The 17,158-nt window shown below is 34.2% G+C and overlaps 1 protein-coding gene across 1 annotated transcript in view; it reads left to right on the top strand.

Moving 5' to 3' along the window:
• Positions 1-17,158, top strand: part of PLA2R1 (phospholipase A2 receptor 1) — a 178,670-nt gene that overhangs the window by 114,064 nt on the left and 47,448 nt on the right. The window contains exons 11-12 of the mRNA XM_074303317.1: positions 159-328; positions 16,575-16,777. Coding sequence (XP_074159418.1) covers positions 159-328; positions 16,575-16,777 — 373 coding nt within the window. The remainder of the gene's footprint in view (positions 1-158; positions 329-16,574; positions 16,778-17,158) is intronic.

Below are 17,158 nucleotides of genomic sequence, written 5' to 3' on the forward strand. Positions count from 1 at the left end.
AGGTTTTCAGGATTTTTTTTTTTTTTTGCTGTCCTATATTTCAAGTGTTTCATCAGAATTGCTTACTCTGGTACAATTCTGTGCACCTCATTATGTTTTAATGCCATTTTTTATTGCTGAGAAACTTAATATAATTATTTCCCATTTCCCCTATTAAGATTTGAACAGGCTTTTATTACCAGTTTGATCAGTAGTGTGGTGAAAACGGAGGAAAGTTATTTTTGGATAGCTCTTCAAGACCAAAATGTGACTGGAGAATACACTTGGAAAACAGCAGGGCAAATGGATGAGCCAGTACAATACACAAACTGGAACAAATATCAACCAAGTGAGTAAAATATATTGCAACATAATGAATTCTCAACACTAACTCCTGCTTCTTTGTTCTTTTAGCCCAATTTCTTGCATCCATCAATTCATTCCCTTTCTTTCTTCCTTAAAATGTCTTTACATCTCAATCCACTCACTAACTACCAGTCTTTGTCAAGGGACTGGTAGGTAGGTTGCCATTTTTATGGATGTTTTAATCAATTCTTTCATTTAGTAATGATTCATTGAGAAATTTTCATGTGCAAGATGCTCTGCTAGACACTGGAAGATGCAGAAATGAATCGGATTATTCTTTGTCTTCATGAAGCTTGCAGTCATACCATATGTATATGAATTGAGTGAAAGGAAAGTATGATATATACACATACTGCTATCATATAAAGCAGTATGTACCTAAGGCTATGAGTTATATATAGAAAGTATCATAAGAATTCAGAAGAGTGAAAAACAGCCTTTTGCCAGGGTCATAATGATAACAGCTAAATAGCATCTGTGTAGCATTTGTACACTATTTTACATATATTTTTTGATTCTCAAAACAATTCTGTGCAGCGAGTTTGTGACTTGCCCAGGTTCACACAGGTATTAAATAAACAAAGATTTAAACTCACATCTTTCTGACTCTAAGTCCATGCTTTATTGACTATGTGCCTAGCTGGTATCAGGAATCATTGCATGGAGGAGATGATTTTGAAGAAGACAACAAACAAATGGATTGAGGGAGGTCATTTCAGCTGCAGGGAATAATTTTAGCAAAGATGGAACTGGGGAAATCATGAGCTGTGTATAAGAAATAATATGGAGCTTTATTTAGCTGGAGAATAAAATATAGGTAAGGAATCATGGAAATAGGATAAGAAAAGTAAATTGAGGCTGTATTGAGAAAGTATCAAGCATTTAGACTTGGTATGAAAATGGAAGATCAGCCATTTGACTGGATAGCAAGTTCAAAGAGGTGATTTTTAGAAAGAATAACAGTTAGTGGTGTAATAAGGTAGATCGAAGGGAGAGGGACAGAAGGTGGGATGAGCAGTTAGGGAAAAATATCACTATGACCCAGATAAGCAATGAGGGGCTAAACTAGGGTAATGGCAGTGAGAATCAGCAGGATTTGGTGACTGACCCAAAGTAGCTGGGATAATTACTACTAAACCAAAGATGTGTTAGAACTGTATACCCAATGCCTGCCCATGTTCTAAGGCCACAAAATCCATTTCATCACAGAATTCACCATCTATTGAATAGGCTCTTGATGTTCAGAAACCCTGGTGGGTTTGAAAACATTCTCTAGTTCTAATCTAAACTCCTTACCTGGCTTCTTCAGCCTTTTATGACCTTATAAAAATGTGGAAAGACCCTCTCAGCATCTCAAGAAAAAGGAAGAGCAAAGGAGGAAAAGATCAAAGCGCATTCAATCAGCTGAGGGCACAATTAAAAATTTTAGCTTGGTTATTTTGTGAGGGTGAGTACAAGTTAGGCTGCATGACCTGTCAAATTCTTTTCAGATCCAGAATTTTGTAGTTTGGGGAAAGATGATTTAATCTGCTGTTTATTATTATTAATCTAAAAAGACTAGACTTTTTACCACACTAATTAAGAAGTATGGCAATTCACATACAATGAGCCTTTTTTCATTAATATGTTTTTTTCCTTAATATTTCTTTATGTTTCAATTCACTTACTAACCACTGGTTCTTACCAAGGAATTGGTAGATAGGCTGCCATTTTAACAGATGTTTGGGAGTTGGTTCATTCATTTAATAACAATTTTGATAAATCTACACATGTTATTTTTGCTTATTTTATACTGAAGAGAGGAACTGTACTGAAGAAATAAAGGGAAAAGAACAAAACATCAATATGATTTAACTACAAAGAATGATATATTAGAAATGGTACTTACGTTTTTTTGTTCAGAATAAAAGTATTTTTATTCTGAATAAAGACTAAAGCACCAATTCTAACATACTTTGGAGCATTGTTATAAAGAACTACACTTGTCAAAATAAATTAACTCTATTCTGGGAAGTAAAATTCCTTGGCTTCTATGTCAAGGAACCAGTGGGGGAGGGGAACAAGGGAGGGAAGAGAAGGAGGCATATTTGCATGTTTGTAAAACTTGGAATATATAACAGAACTCCCTGTCATTAGTAAGTTTCTGCTGTAATTTATTTGACTGGCACGACTTGTCTTGCCTTTTCCCTAAGCAAAAATGCTGTTGTGATGCTCAGTTTGGCTGCTGATGCTGATTGACAGTGAGCAAATTGTCTTTGAATAAGATGAAAATGTAAATCTTTTTGAAGAAAATGGCAATATAAAAGCCCTTGTGTTTTCCTTTTCCCCTTAAATTGCAGCTTGCAGAAACAGTACCCTAAATCACATTTTCTTTTCTACCTGTCACAAAAGAATCCATTAGCCCAGCCTCTTGTGTCAGAATCTTAATCTAGCCAAGACTGACTAATAAATTGACCACTGAACAGGAAGCGGACTGCTTTTCATAAACTCAGCCAAAGCAGTGACCTTGTGTGTTACCAACAAAATAATCACTCGGTGATAGATTCACAGTTCTGTCATTTTCCATCAAAAAGCAAATTTGTGGTATGTGCTCTTTTATAAGGAATAAAAATGCAGGTCATTGACCAGGAGAAATATTTCAGATCCACATTAATTAATAGTATTGATTAAAACATGTGATTACAACTAGGGTCTTCCTTAGTTACAATGCAGCCAATGATTAGAAGTTTAAATGCATTTCATGATTTGGACCTTTAAAATGAAATTGTGCTTTGTCTCTGATGGGAAGGAATAGGTCAGATAAGACAATGCCAAAGAGCATTTTGTGACCAAAATTGGAAGTTACCTATTATCTGACTAGAGAAAAAAGGAACAGTTTTGAAAGGTAGCCTGTTTTACATTCACCATATAATAACTGTGTCCTTTTCAAACATGTTTTGGAACTGCAGATTCTAAGGTTCTCTGAAGAACAGTTCTATTTATCCCAATGAGGATATATCAAATGCATATAAAGATATGCACCCAATGGTAGCAAGAAATGGACTATTGTATGCCAGAGAGACATAAGTGCATTCACTAGAACAACTGAAACATTTAATTATACTAATAGCTAATGTTTACATAGTACTTAATGAGTATTATCGCTGAGATCACTGAACTGTTTTTTTTGAACCTTTTAATAATTATTTTTGCTTTCTCTTGTAATCCTATATATTTGATTTTGTGCATTTAAAAACATTATTCTGTGAATAAAAACATAATAAGTATCCTTAGCCTTATTCTCAGACTACCAAAGAGGTCCATGACACGAAAAAAAGATTAAGAACCCCTCATATAATGCTTTAAGGTTTGTATTTTATATTTAGATATAGATATCATATATATATATATATATACAAAATCACATTTTCTCTTCATAACAATCTTATGAAATAGTTGCTATAGGACCCCTATTTTACAGATAAGAACAGAGGCTAAGATTAATTAACTTACTCAGGATTACACAACCAGTTAAGTACCTGTAGCAGTATTTGGCCACAGATCTTCTTGACTCCATGCACAATGCCATTTAGCTGCCTGTTTATAAAGTCCCTCATGTAGTATTTAGTATCATCTCTTTATCTTTCTACAGTTGCCAGCAGAATACCTTTAATATAGTATTTGTTTAATAAATGAAAGGAAGGAAGGAAGGAAGGAAGGAAGGAAGGAAGGAAGGAAGGAAGGAAGGAAGGAAGGAAGGAAGGAAGGAAGGAAGGAAGGAAGGAAGGAAGGAAGGAAGGAAGGAAGGGAGGGAGGGAGGGAGGGAGGGAGGGAGAAAGGAAGGAAGGGAGGGAGGGAAATGAAATGAAGGAAGGAAGTATTTAAAGGTAGTGGGCATGTTAAAGGTACTGGAGAAAAAGGGGACTTAGAGGAACATGATAGCTGTCTTCAGAGACCTGAAAGATTTTCCTGTGGAAGGGCAACTATACTTTTTTGGCCCCATAAATCTGAAAAAGAAACAGTTACTTAAAAATTACAGATTTCTGTTCAGTTTAAGATAAAACTTAGATTAGATTTCTAAAGTCCAAAAAGCTGCCTCAGGAAGTAGTAGGTTCTAGGTTCCTGTAGGTTTTGAAGTCAGTGTTGAATGTCCTCTTAGGGATATTGTCAGACATGATTCCTATCTAAGTGCAGATGGTGAACCATAACCCCTTCAGTTCTAAGATTCTAGGATTCTGCAAGGTACTATACTAGGGGCTGTAGAAAGAAAAAGGAAAAATTATATTTTCTCCATTCTAATTGACAAATATTCAAATAGCAGAATATGACAAAAAGCCATGATATAAATCAGAATGAGATGTGTTTTAAAACATTAAAATGTTTTTTAAAGAATGAGAAAATTAAAGAGTCAAGGCCAAATACAAGAGGCATAAGAGTCTAGGAAAGGAATAATCTCCATCTGAAAGGATCAGAACAATCTGTAGTTCACTACAGATCATTGGTGAATGGATATTGGTCAAGAAGTGGGTCTGCAGGAGCTCTGCTTCTTTGGTCTATTTCTCTTCAACATTTTTATTTGAGTTTTGGATGAAGACAAGTGTAGTATGCTTGTCAAACTGTGGGTGACATGAAGCTTAGAGGAAATCTGTGACAGAATAAGGATTTTTAAAAAAAAAATTTGGGAAACTGGAATGTCAACCCATATCTAACAAGATGAAATTTCAAAGGTATAAATTTAAAGTTCTATATTTGGGATTCACACAAAATTACTCATACAGGTACAGGATGAGGGATACTCACTTTCACATTTTTCCTGTGAAAAAAAATCGTTAGTTGACTCCATATTCAATGAGTCATTAGTGTAATGTACTGTCACAAAATTTTTTAAAAAACCCTCCAATTCATCTTTGACTACATTAATAGATTATAAGAACATAGATTTAAAAGTGGAAGGGGCTTTAAAAGGCTTTTGATCCACCCAGATCTTTTTATAGATGAGGAATCAGGAGCTAGGAATTAGGGTAAGTGACTTGCATAAGGTCACATAGTAACAGCTGGGACCCAAGTCAGCTGATTCCAAATTCAGCATATTGTCAACAGCTATGTGTAATGTCCATAATCAGGAAGAAAACTACCATGCAGTATTCTGCAAAAGTCAGATGACTTTTAGTTGATAGTAAGCCCCTGTGATATGCCTATTAAGCACCTACTATGTGCCAGGCAGCTAGGTAGCACAGTGGATAGAGTACTAGCCCTGAAGTTAAGAAGATTCATCTTCCTAAATTCAAATATGGTCTCACCCATATGGTAGTTGTGTGACTCTGGACAAGCCACTTAAGCCTGTTTGCTTCTATTTCCATATCTGTAAAATGAACTAGATAAGGAAATGGCAAACCACCCTTTGCCAAGAAAATGCCACTGGACTCACAAAAAGACAGACATGACTGAAATGACTGAATAACAAGAACAAATTGTGCCCAGCACTGTGAAACACTAAAATTGCAAAAAAAAGACAAAAATGGCACTTCCTCTCATAAAGCTCACAATTTAACTCAATTCAATTCAACAAGCCTAAATTAAATACCTCCAGAGTATAAGGCACTATGCAAGTGACTCAGAATACAAAAATAAAATAAAAACAATTCCTGCCCTCAAAAATATTAAAATTAACTGGGGAATATATGCAGATTAGTAAATGCAAGATAATTTTTGAAAGAAGAAGCATGAATAACTAGAAAGATCTGAAAGCCATATTTTAAGATGAATATTGACGAACTGGAGTACACACAGAGGATAATGATCAGAATGATGAGGAGTCTCAAAACTTTATCATAAATACAAATAGCATTGTTGTTCTTTAGTCATGTCTGATTCTGTGATACTAAAGAGGGCGAATAAAGAGTGTGATAAACTCTGGCAGAGATGGGTCAGTGGTTCTTTCCTGGATATCTGTTTATCTCTCTATCTCTCTCCTCCTCCCTCCAAAGTACCAAGGCCGGATTCATAGAGAATGAATTCGCCTACTAAATGCTGTATTAAAACAAAATCTTTATTGATTAGAAAAGGGACCCCTGATTAGGAAAGGGACATTGTAGGGTCGCGGGCAAAAGAGAAAAGCCTATTTGCAAGGAATAGTTTTTTGGAGGTTTATTTTATACACAAACAGGATCATAAAACAGAGTTTGCAAAGGACTTTTCTGCTTCCTTTGGATATAGAGAAGTTTGAATAAGAAAGAAGTTCTTCAGGAGGCTTGTAAATACTTTGAAGTTTGTATAAAAAAGGAATTTCTCTTGAGGATATAAGATTCTGTTAATCATTTGCATGTTGGGCTATCCACTTTGATCTCTTCAATACTATTTAAGATTTTCTTGGCAGAGATACCAGAGTGGATTGCCATTTTCTTGTCCAGCTCCAGATGAGGAAATTGAGGCAGAGTTGAATGACTTGTCCAGAGTCACACAGATCTGAGATCAAATATGAATTCATGAAGATGTCTTCCTCTGCCCACTATGCCACCTAGTATTATTTAGACTGAAGAATATAAAATCTGTAATTAATATTTTCAGAAATATCAATGATTATCATATGGAAAATTAGATTAATTAGATAATAAATTAGATTTAATGTCTGTAATTTAATAAGACAAAAACTGGGATTGATAGAAGCTATTATAGGATAGCTGTTTTGGTGGAATGTATCTAAAAGCTTTTCTTCTTTTTTTAAACTAAAAAAAAATTTTAGGGAGGGGTTGGCAGAACAGACAAAACAAAATTTTATTGCAAATGTGCATATTCAAGCACTACAGATTCTTATATTAGCCTTGTCCCAAAATACATTTCATTCTGCATATCAGAGCATTACCTTTCTTTCTGGAAGAGGGTAGCATTCTTCAGCAACTAGCCTCTGAAATCATAGTTAATCATTGTGTTAATTAGAGTTCTTAAGTCTTTCAAAACTTTTTTGGAAGAAATTTTTCTCAATTGATGATGTTCAACAAGGAAAGGAACTGCTCATAATTCTGAATTTCCTTATCACTGGAATTGTTTCAAAAGAGACTAGATAAGATCATTTCTCAAGGATGTTGTATAGAGGATTCTTGCATTAGAAAGAAGAAAATTAGAGGGACTTCTTAGAGTACCCCTAACATCACAATAGCTTGAAATTGTTGCTTTTATAAAAAAGTCTCATTTTTAAAATTTTTTAACAATTTAAATCTATTTTAATATTTATTTTCCCTTATCCCATAAGCACTTGTTATTCTCAACATGTGTGAGATGGTACTTCAGAATTGTTTTAATATATATATATATCTATTCAATAGTGATTTTGAGCTCTTTTTCAGGGGTAGGAGACTATAGATAGCTTTGATTTTTTTATTCTGAAAACTTTTTTCATATTCCTTGCATTTTTATAAATTTGACTTATTTGATAAATAAAGCTCTTATCAGAGAAACTTGGTGTAATATTTAAAAATATTACTTCATTGCCTGTTGAACATTTCAACAAAATGTAGTTTCCCTGATTAGCTCTTTTAATTAAATCTGTTGACTGTAACTCCTGCCTTTTTAGCTTCAACTAAAGCATAATAGATTTTGCTTCACCCTTTAATTTAGCTCTATCTCTTTCAAGTGTCTCTCTTTTTTGAAACTACAAATTTTTATTGTACTTTTATATATACTTTTATTTTATATACCTTTAAAAACAATTGATGATAAATTTTTATTATCATCAATTGTTTTTAAAAGTATATAATAAATTTAATCTGGTATTTGCAAAGTATACTGCTTATATCCTTTTCTAAACTTCTGCCAAATTCCAACATCTCTTTTTATTTTAATAGTTTTTATTTACCAGATACAACATTGACAATTGCCAAACCTTTTGTTCCAATTTTTCCTTCCCCCCCCCCCAGATGGCAGGTTGACCAATATATGTTAAATATGTTATAGTATAAATTAAATAAAATATATGTATACATGCCCAAACAGTTGTTTTGCTGTACAGAAAGAATCGGACTTTGAAACAGTGTACAATTAGCCTGTGAAGGAAATCCAAAACGCAGGCAGAAAAAATTAGAGGGATTGGAAATTCTATGCAGTGGTTCATAATCATCTCTTAGAGTTCTTTTGCTGGGTGTAGCTGGTTCAGTTCATTACTTCTCTATTGGAACTGATTTGGTTCATCTCATTGTTGGAGAGGGCCACATCCATCAGAATTGATCATCATATAGTATTGTTGAAGTATACAATGATTTTCTGGTCCTGCTCATGCCACTGAGCATCAGTTCATATAAGTCTCTCCAGGCCTTTCTGAAATCATCCTGCTGGTCATTTCTTACAGAACAATATTCCATAATATTCATATAACACAATTTATTCAGCCAATCTCCAATTGATGGGCATCCATGTAGTTTCCAGTTTCTGGCCACCACAAAGAGAAGTCTCATTTTTTAAAAAAGAAGTAATGTTCATTAAAGTTTTCTATTCTTTCTTATCCCCTTTTTAGCTACCTTTGATAGCCATGAAGGAAAGCTCAATCTCTTAGATCCAATCTCATCTCAAAGAGTATTTAATTGCTCTGCTTCCTTTCCTTAGGATAGAAATTTGGTAAGAAGATGGAAAGATACATAGAAAATGGAATAAAGACCTGTAGAAGTTTTTGTTTTTGTTTTTGTTTTTCTGATTAAACAAACTGTGTGGGACAAGACCATCAGATCAAATAAATCAAATAAACGAAGGAGATTTCTCAAGGTAAAAACAGAAAGGAATTTTAGTCTCCCTCCCCACAAGCAGTTAGGTAATAAGAGGCAAGGCCCTGTTAATAGACAAGAATTGAATAGGGGTCTGGGGTAACACTCCCTATTGTCTGGATAGGTGCCCTGATTAGCTAGGACAAATGATCTCAGATTCTATTCAACCCAACCACAACTTTAGGATTACTAAATTACTTTATATGGGAGTTTGATTGCCAAGATGGCCTCAACTTAGTCTGACATAGAAAAGGTCCCACTTCTTATAAACCACAATCTCTAGAAAAAGAAACCTGGCCCTGGGGCACAGCTGACCTTCACTCAGTCTTTATAATACTGTCTGCATCTTGTGAAATAGCTTTCATAGTTTACTTCATTCATAATTTATCTTGAGTACTTCAGGGATTAACACTCCTTATTCTGAAGCAGATAAAAATTTTCTAAGAAGCCACTAAAATCTTCCTAAATATAACTTCATAGTGATAAATACAAATTTTCCCAATTTCATTCACTCATTCAACAAATCTTTACATGCAATATTGTAACCTAGGTTTGCAAAAGCACAAAGTTTTGCAAAACAACATAAAGGAATCATAAATTCAGATTGTTACTTGCTGTCTGCTTGTCCAAATGATATACTGTGCATTACTACATTATGGTCAAATTTTATTATAATATTTTTAATAGAGATTTAAGCTCATCTCTGTTACTTACCATCTGTATGACTGTGCAATATCTACATTTAACTGCAATCACAATTTTCTCATTTGAAAAATAAAGGTCCCTTCTACCTCTAAAGCCTATGAGTATATGAATATCACTGTGAAATGATCTTGATTAGGGTGATACAGTGCAAGGCATCCTTATATTAAATGTCTCCTAAATGCAAAGCCTAGAGTGATATAAAGATAAATAAAACATGGTTCCTGCCATTGAGCAAAGTTTACATTGTTGTACCTTCACTTGGATCTGCCATCTTTATCCACCAGCAAAGGATGGAATTTCTTTCTGAAATCAAAAAGGAACAAACAACTGTAATGGATAAATAGATTTTCAAAAATTCCAATTGGTTCTTGGAGGATATATGATAGGCAGTCATGGATTCAGTAGTAAGGATGGATTTTTCTCAAGACCTAATTGGCAAAGGGTAGGATCTGGGGGCTCAGGGAAAGTTTCTTACTTCAGTTGTTCCCCATCTAGAAATAGAGATTAATCTCAAAGGGAAAGTTCTTGACAATCTCTAGAAAAATAGATGAAGAAAAAGATTGAAAGATACTAAGTGAAGAGAGAAGCCAAGACAGAATATAAAGGCCTGTCTGCAGAGTTGTCACTGTGTGATTAAAAAATGTGGACAAAATGGGAAGCAATGAAGGGGCCTTCAAGGAGATGCACAGTTATGAGAAATGATGAAAGCTTCCAGGATTGATAAAAGCAGGTCAGTTTGTCAGTGAGTAGTCAAGAACTGTGACAGATGCTAGAATTCAGAGAAGATGCAGCTTGAATTTCCCTCAGACAGTTTTTAAACTTGCAATCCTGATGGTATTTACCAAGATGGTTATCTGGATGAAGTGATTTTTGGCTTTGGAGAAAGATGATTCATCAATAGATCCTTATAGGTAACATGATGATGTTCATTGATTGTGCTAATTGATAGAAAATGATGAGCACACAGATCATGTTCATGCCTGGATTTCCTTCTCATGGTCTTGTGCTTTTTCAAGCATCATGGTTAGCCAAGGGATTATGTCCATTTTAAAAAGAAAGCCCATTAGCTTGCAACCTTGATTAGAGCAGGTGACTTTGGAAAGGATTCTCTATAATGTTCATGGAAGGCATTTGTTAAGCTCTATGTTTTGGGCAGGATTCTTTGGATTTCCCATATAATTTGTCTCCCAGACTCAGGTATTAGGTAGCCTCTAATCTGATAAAAGTCTATATTGACCTAAACCCAAATATAATCTTAGGCAGAACCCTCAAAATGGTCAAGGAGCATTGTGCAACTAACCAATAGATTTGGAATGAGTTTTGGAGGTTTTCCTTTCTTCCTTCCAGTTCAGTGGGATGCAACATCAAGGTTACCTTGCTAGTTAGTGGCAGAGTCAGGAGTAGAATCCAGTCTGTTTGATGTTGACCTTCTTTCTATCCACTGAACTACACCCAGTTCTTGTACGTCATAGGTAAGTTATCATTTTCCTCATGTTTGACTCAGCTTCCCAAAATTTTAGTATAGTAGTGTCTGGCCCAAACTAGCTTTCCCTAGGAACTCCTATGATTCAGGATCTTCTCAACTATTTAGCATCATCAAAACAATCTGTCCTATGTTCCAAATCCCCTGGCACTGAAGAGGAGAGCCAGATAACTGGATGTGTTATTTTCTTTATGAGTCAATATTTTGTTTTTCCCAGAAATACATTCTTTTTTAAACAAAGACTTTCTATAAATTATTTTCTAACCAAGGAAATCATGTTAACTGATAACTCTCACATTATAGCATGTGAGCAATGGCCTATGAAAAGAGCAGACTTTCTGCCTTGTAGTTATGACATATAAATAGAAAACACAGTTAGGTCATAGAATAAATTTTAACTTTTCAAATTGACTAAAATATACTTCATTCCTACATATGTGATATTTTCTGTCCCTCTCCTCTTATCTTTGTTGAATACCTTAGTGGAGAGCAGGAGAGGAAGGGGAGGAAGAGAGAGAATTGAATGAAAACTATGGATGCAACTTCTAATCTAGCATTACAAACTGAAGTCTAAACTTCCCTAGATTTTCTTTTTTTTTTTTTTGAGGGAGTTACCAAACTTGAGAAATATCCCTTAAACTAAGAGAAGAAACTTTCCTGATTTTTTTACTTATTACCTGCTATGCTTCTTATTTAGCTTTGCAAGCATCACCATGATATAGGATTGTAAATTCTGTTTGTATCTCCCTTAGTCCAGCCTCCCTTTATTATACCCCTTTATAGCTTCTTTGGGGGCTGAGTCTCTAAAATTTAGGTCAAATGTTCCATTAAGGTAACCACTTTAAAATACCAATAACACTCATACAGCATTTTTCATCTTCATAGTGGTTTACAAACATCTCCTTTCTTCACTAATGAAGATGAGTTGGATTTCTACAGTGTCTAAAACCAAAGCTATTTAATCACTGTCTTACAGAAAAAAGTAAAACAAAATGCAAGACTAACAAAAAAAGTATGTTACATTTTAAATTTGCTGATTCCAAGCTCTGCAAAAACTCTGGGTTTTTTTTTTTCTTCCAATATGTAAGCAAGACTTTTCTACTATAAAGTCCCAGCATCATAATGAAATTGAAGATATATCTACAACAGCCCAGCTTTTCCCATCTAGCTAGGGAGTATATTTTAAGCAGTGTACTCGAAGTGAAGAAACCTCATGTTATAAATTCCCTATACATAGAAATTTTTTGGCTAACAATATACTTATCACCTCTCCTTCCTAATTGCTCACACTGAGAGCATGGCATCTAGAGAGATAGCAAGGTTCAGTGGGTAAAGAACTGGAGTAGATAATTAAATACTTGAGTTCTGGTCTCTGTTCTTCTGTTAGCTGTGTGACATTATGTGAGTTACCCTTTCTCTCTAATGCCCATTTTCTTGTATGTAAAAACAGGAGTTAATTAAATAATTTCTGGGATCATTTCCTGCTCTAAAATTTTCTAAATGTTGAGATGAGATCCTCCAGTTCTCTCTGCCTACTGATCAAAATGTTCTAAGTAGATATTAACATTGAATTGGGGGACACAGCAAATTGTCTATCACAACTTCTCTTTCATATCATCTCACCACCTCTTTACACTCTAAGAGTATCATGTATGTTGTTATAAGGTCAACTATTTCCTCTGTTTTTTTATATTTTAGTTGATTCCACCTCAGATAATCTTTTTTCCACATCTTTGACTATCTTTTTTTTCTCTTTTCTTCTAATTCTTACCTAGAAAACTTTTCTCCTCTCTTCTCCATTTCTGTCTTCCTTCCTCACTTTACCCCTCTCTAATCCCTTTCTTTACTGATTTCCCCTCTCCTTATTCCTTATGAACCTAATCAAGACTGATAAGTATGAATAGTATAGATAATGAATCCTAATCAAGAAAAAGAAAGGTCATAAATTTTGAAGTGATTATATACATAAGATAATACTGGCATCTACACCTGGCTTAGAACTTCCCCTTCTCACAAATCTCTGTCTACCTCAGTCAATCTTGGGTGGTTGATGTGGCAAATTATGTGACTTTTTGGTACCAGATTTAGGAGGGCACCAAATATTGGGGTTCAATCATGTGAAGAATATTTTTTGGCAAAAGGTAGATTTATTTAGGAGAACAGGTAACAGACAAAATGAGATGCAATAAGATACCAGGAGTGGTAATTATGAAATAGAATTGGGAGAGTACATAGCAAGAAAAGAGTTTTAATAATTAATGATAGAAAAGATAAGTTCTCTAGTGGAACTCACAATTAGCCAGGAGAAAGGGAACCCTCTGTGAGTTTTGGGTAGCCCTTAGCTGGCAGCACATTTAATGACTTAGCTATAAGAAGAATAAAGACACCATAAGACATAATGGGAATTGAGAAAAGAGACGCCATGAAAAATGGTGGGGATTGAGAGGAGAAACACATGGCTTGGGGGAAGGGGGGAGAGACAGACACCAGGAGACAGAGTACCATGGCAGACTGACCCAAAGATATTCAGCAAAGATGATATGAGCCTTGGGAAAATTTATAAGGGAAATTTAACCTCAGGGACATAACTGGGATTTCTGTCAACACATCCGGGACCTCATCAAATACATCAATAATCAAAAAAGCACTTATTTTGTGTTGGCCACTATGCTAAGTACTGTAAATACCATGACAAAATGAATATATTAACATTTTAAAAATTAAAATAATTAAACTTTCAAATTTTTTTTGGTAAGTTCTTAGCACTTATGTTAAATTAAAGCTTAAAAACATATTCATAATTTTAATTGATTATTTAATTTGATTAATATTACTTAAGTGCCTACTATATTCAGTCTCTTATGTTAGGCATTATGGGATACATAAAGATGTGTTAGACATAATCTCTACCTTCACAAAGGACCCTACAATCCAATAAGGTTAAACAAATATGCAAATATTAAATAGTGATATAAATAATAAAAGGATGTGATCAGTGCCTTTCAAGAGGTTTATTTTGTTTTTATTTTAAGTGTTGTAAGGAGTTAGGGAGGAAAAAAAGCCTTTCTAGTTAGAATTACCATGGAAGACATGGCAGTTTAGTTGTTCATTAAAAGATGAGTTGAAGTTCAAAAAAGGAAACCCAACTGTAGACTATTCCAGGAAGAGAGGGAAGGAATGGAGAAAGGAAACTGGAGTCTGGCTGCCATTTATAATATTGTTTCTTTGGGAGAATGTATTTCTTGCTATGAACAGCCAACTTACAAATACACCCATGGAATTTGAAACTTAAGGAATATAGAAATACACCCATTTGAAACTTAAGGAATATAACAACAGAGTCGATTTTTGGTTATTCTATACTCTTTGAACCTGTCACTTCTCTATATTGTACCCTAATTCTGCAGATATACCTTGTTGTGTTAAATATTGGGGAAGTTGTTTAGAATAAGCATAGTCTCTGACTCTGAAGAACTTTAATGAATATATAAACTGCATAAATAACTGTAATACAAAAGAAATTCAGTTGCTGTTCTTCGATCATGTACAACTCTCCATGACTTCATCTGAGGTTTTATTTGTAAAGATACTAGAGTGGTTTATCATTTCCTTCTTTAGCTCATTTTATAGATGAGGAAATTGAAGCAAACAGAATTAATTGACTTTCCAGTAGCTAATAAGTAGGTAAGGCTGGATTTGAATCTTCCTGTTTCCAAGTCAGAGCTTTATTTACTACATTATCAATTACCCAATATAAAAATACTTGTGTTTTAGAGAGGTGCAAAGTAGTTTTTTGATGCTACAATTTGTAGTTCAGTTGTTTCAGTCATGAATAATTCTTCCTCACTCCATTTGTGCTTTTCTTGGCAATATTAGCAATTGAGAACTCATAAATTCTTAATAGGATGAAGTATAGGGGAAAGAATGCTAGCTTTGGAGCCAAAAGAGCTGTATTCAAATACTATCTTGGTCAATTCTCAGCTTCAGTTTCTACATTGATAAAATAGGAAATTTGGACTAGATGATCTATTAAAGTTTCTACTAGTTAAAATTCTGTGATTGATCCTAAGAGTTAGGAAGACTGAGGTCATCCAAATATCTCATTTTACAAATAAAACTGAGCTCTACAGAAGTGAAATGACATAAGTAGCAACATGGTTAGGATTAAAACTTGCTTTCTAGTATTTTTTCCAAATTCCAAATTCTGGTATTTTTTCCCCTACCATGCCATACTTCCTTGGTGAAGTCTTCTCAGAGGAGGGTCCTACAGCCCTTCTTTCTCTTCTTAAATCAAGCAGGGGCAACCCTAATATTTAGAATGGTTAAGATATTCCAAAAGGTTGGTCATGGCCATGCAATAGAAATCAGTCATTTGTTGCATTTGTTATATGTGCCAGACACTATGCTAGGCGTTGGGAAAACAAAGATTAGAATAAGACAGATGTTACCCTCAGGAGCTTACACTCTATCAGGAGAAACAACACGCACACACACATACCATATATATATATACACATATATACATACATACATATATATATGTATATATATGTGTATATATACATACATACATATATATGTGTGTATATATATATGTATATATATATAAAATACATACACATATACACACACAAAGCAGTTTCAGGTGGTCACTATCAGATTAAGGATAAATCAAGAAACACCTCATGTAAATGATACTTGATTTGAATTTTGAAAGTAGTTCAGTTTCAAAAATGCAGATATTTGTGAGAGGGATTTTCACAATTAATAATATTTTTAAAAATAACATTTAAAGATAGTTTTCTTTTCATTTTTGTTGATACTTTAAAATATTATTTTATTTTTTCCCAAATACATGCAAAGATAGTTTTCCACATTCATTTTTATAAAATTTGTGTTCTAAATTTTTATCCCTTCCTCTCTTGCCTCCCCTTTCCCAAGACAGCAAGCAATCTGATATAGGTTAAGTATGTGCAATCCTAGAAAGCAGATATTTAGAGGACAACTAAAAACAATCCTCCATTTTCTGTGACTGCCATATGTATTTAGTCCAATGTCTGAGTTTCCTGCTTGAAAGAGACTAAGTGCCAAATTCTTTCTTCTCTCTTAGAATTTTCTATCTTCATTCTGTTCTGCAGAGAAGAATGGAAATGAGGCAATCATGCCAATGAGAGCCTTTACTTTTGCATTTTTATTGTTATTGTCTCAGTATTTTATTACAGGATGTCAGTTATTCATCACTACTGAAATGTTTCACCTGAGCACAAAATGATGTTGTCTGATGTTAAATCTGCTTGTTTTCTGGATTTTAGGCTACAGTGGAGGCTGTGTAGTTATTCGCGGAAGGAATCCCCCTGGTTTCTGGGAAGTCAAAGACTGCAAGAAATTTAAAGCAATGTCCCTGTGCAAGCAACCAGTGACAATACAGAAAGAGACTGAGCATGAAGAGAGATGGCCTTTTCATCCTTGCTTTTTGGGATGGGAATCAAAACCCAGTCTCACCAATTGCTACAAGGTGAAAAGAAAAACCTTGTTAGGATTATTAATTCAGTTTACATTTGAGTACTTTTCATTCATGTTTCCTGAAGACCTAAGTGATTAATACAAATTCAGAAGGAATTCATTCCTGGAGTCGCTTACAATCAGATGACCTCATGCATATAAAATGCATTGTAGATGTGAAATGTTCCATACATGTGAACTGGTATTATTGTGTGGGCTACAAATTCAGAATTTCCCTAAAGATGTAATTAATCCTAGGACTCCAAATAGTATTGCTTATATCGATAAGATTCAAGGAAATACAAGAAAAGCAGAGTGGAAAATACTTGGAAATGAGAATAGAATGACTTTCTATTATATGTAAGTTAATTGAAGCCTTATTATAAGCCAGTAC

The sequence above is a fragment of the Sminthopsis crassicaudata genome, chromosome 3, assembly GCF_048593235.1.
Source record: "Sminthopsis crassicaudata isolate SCR6 chromosome 3, ASM4859323v1, whole genome shotgun sequence".
NCBI lineage: Eukaryota > Metazoa > Chordata > Mammalia > Dasyuromorphia > Dasyuridae > Sminthopsis > Sminthopsis crassicaudata.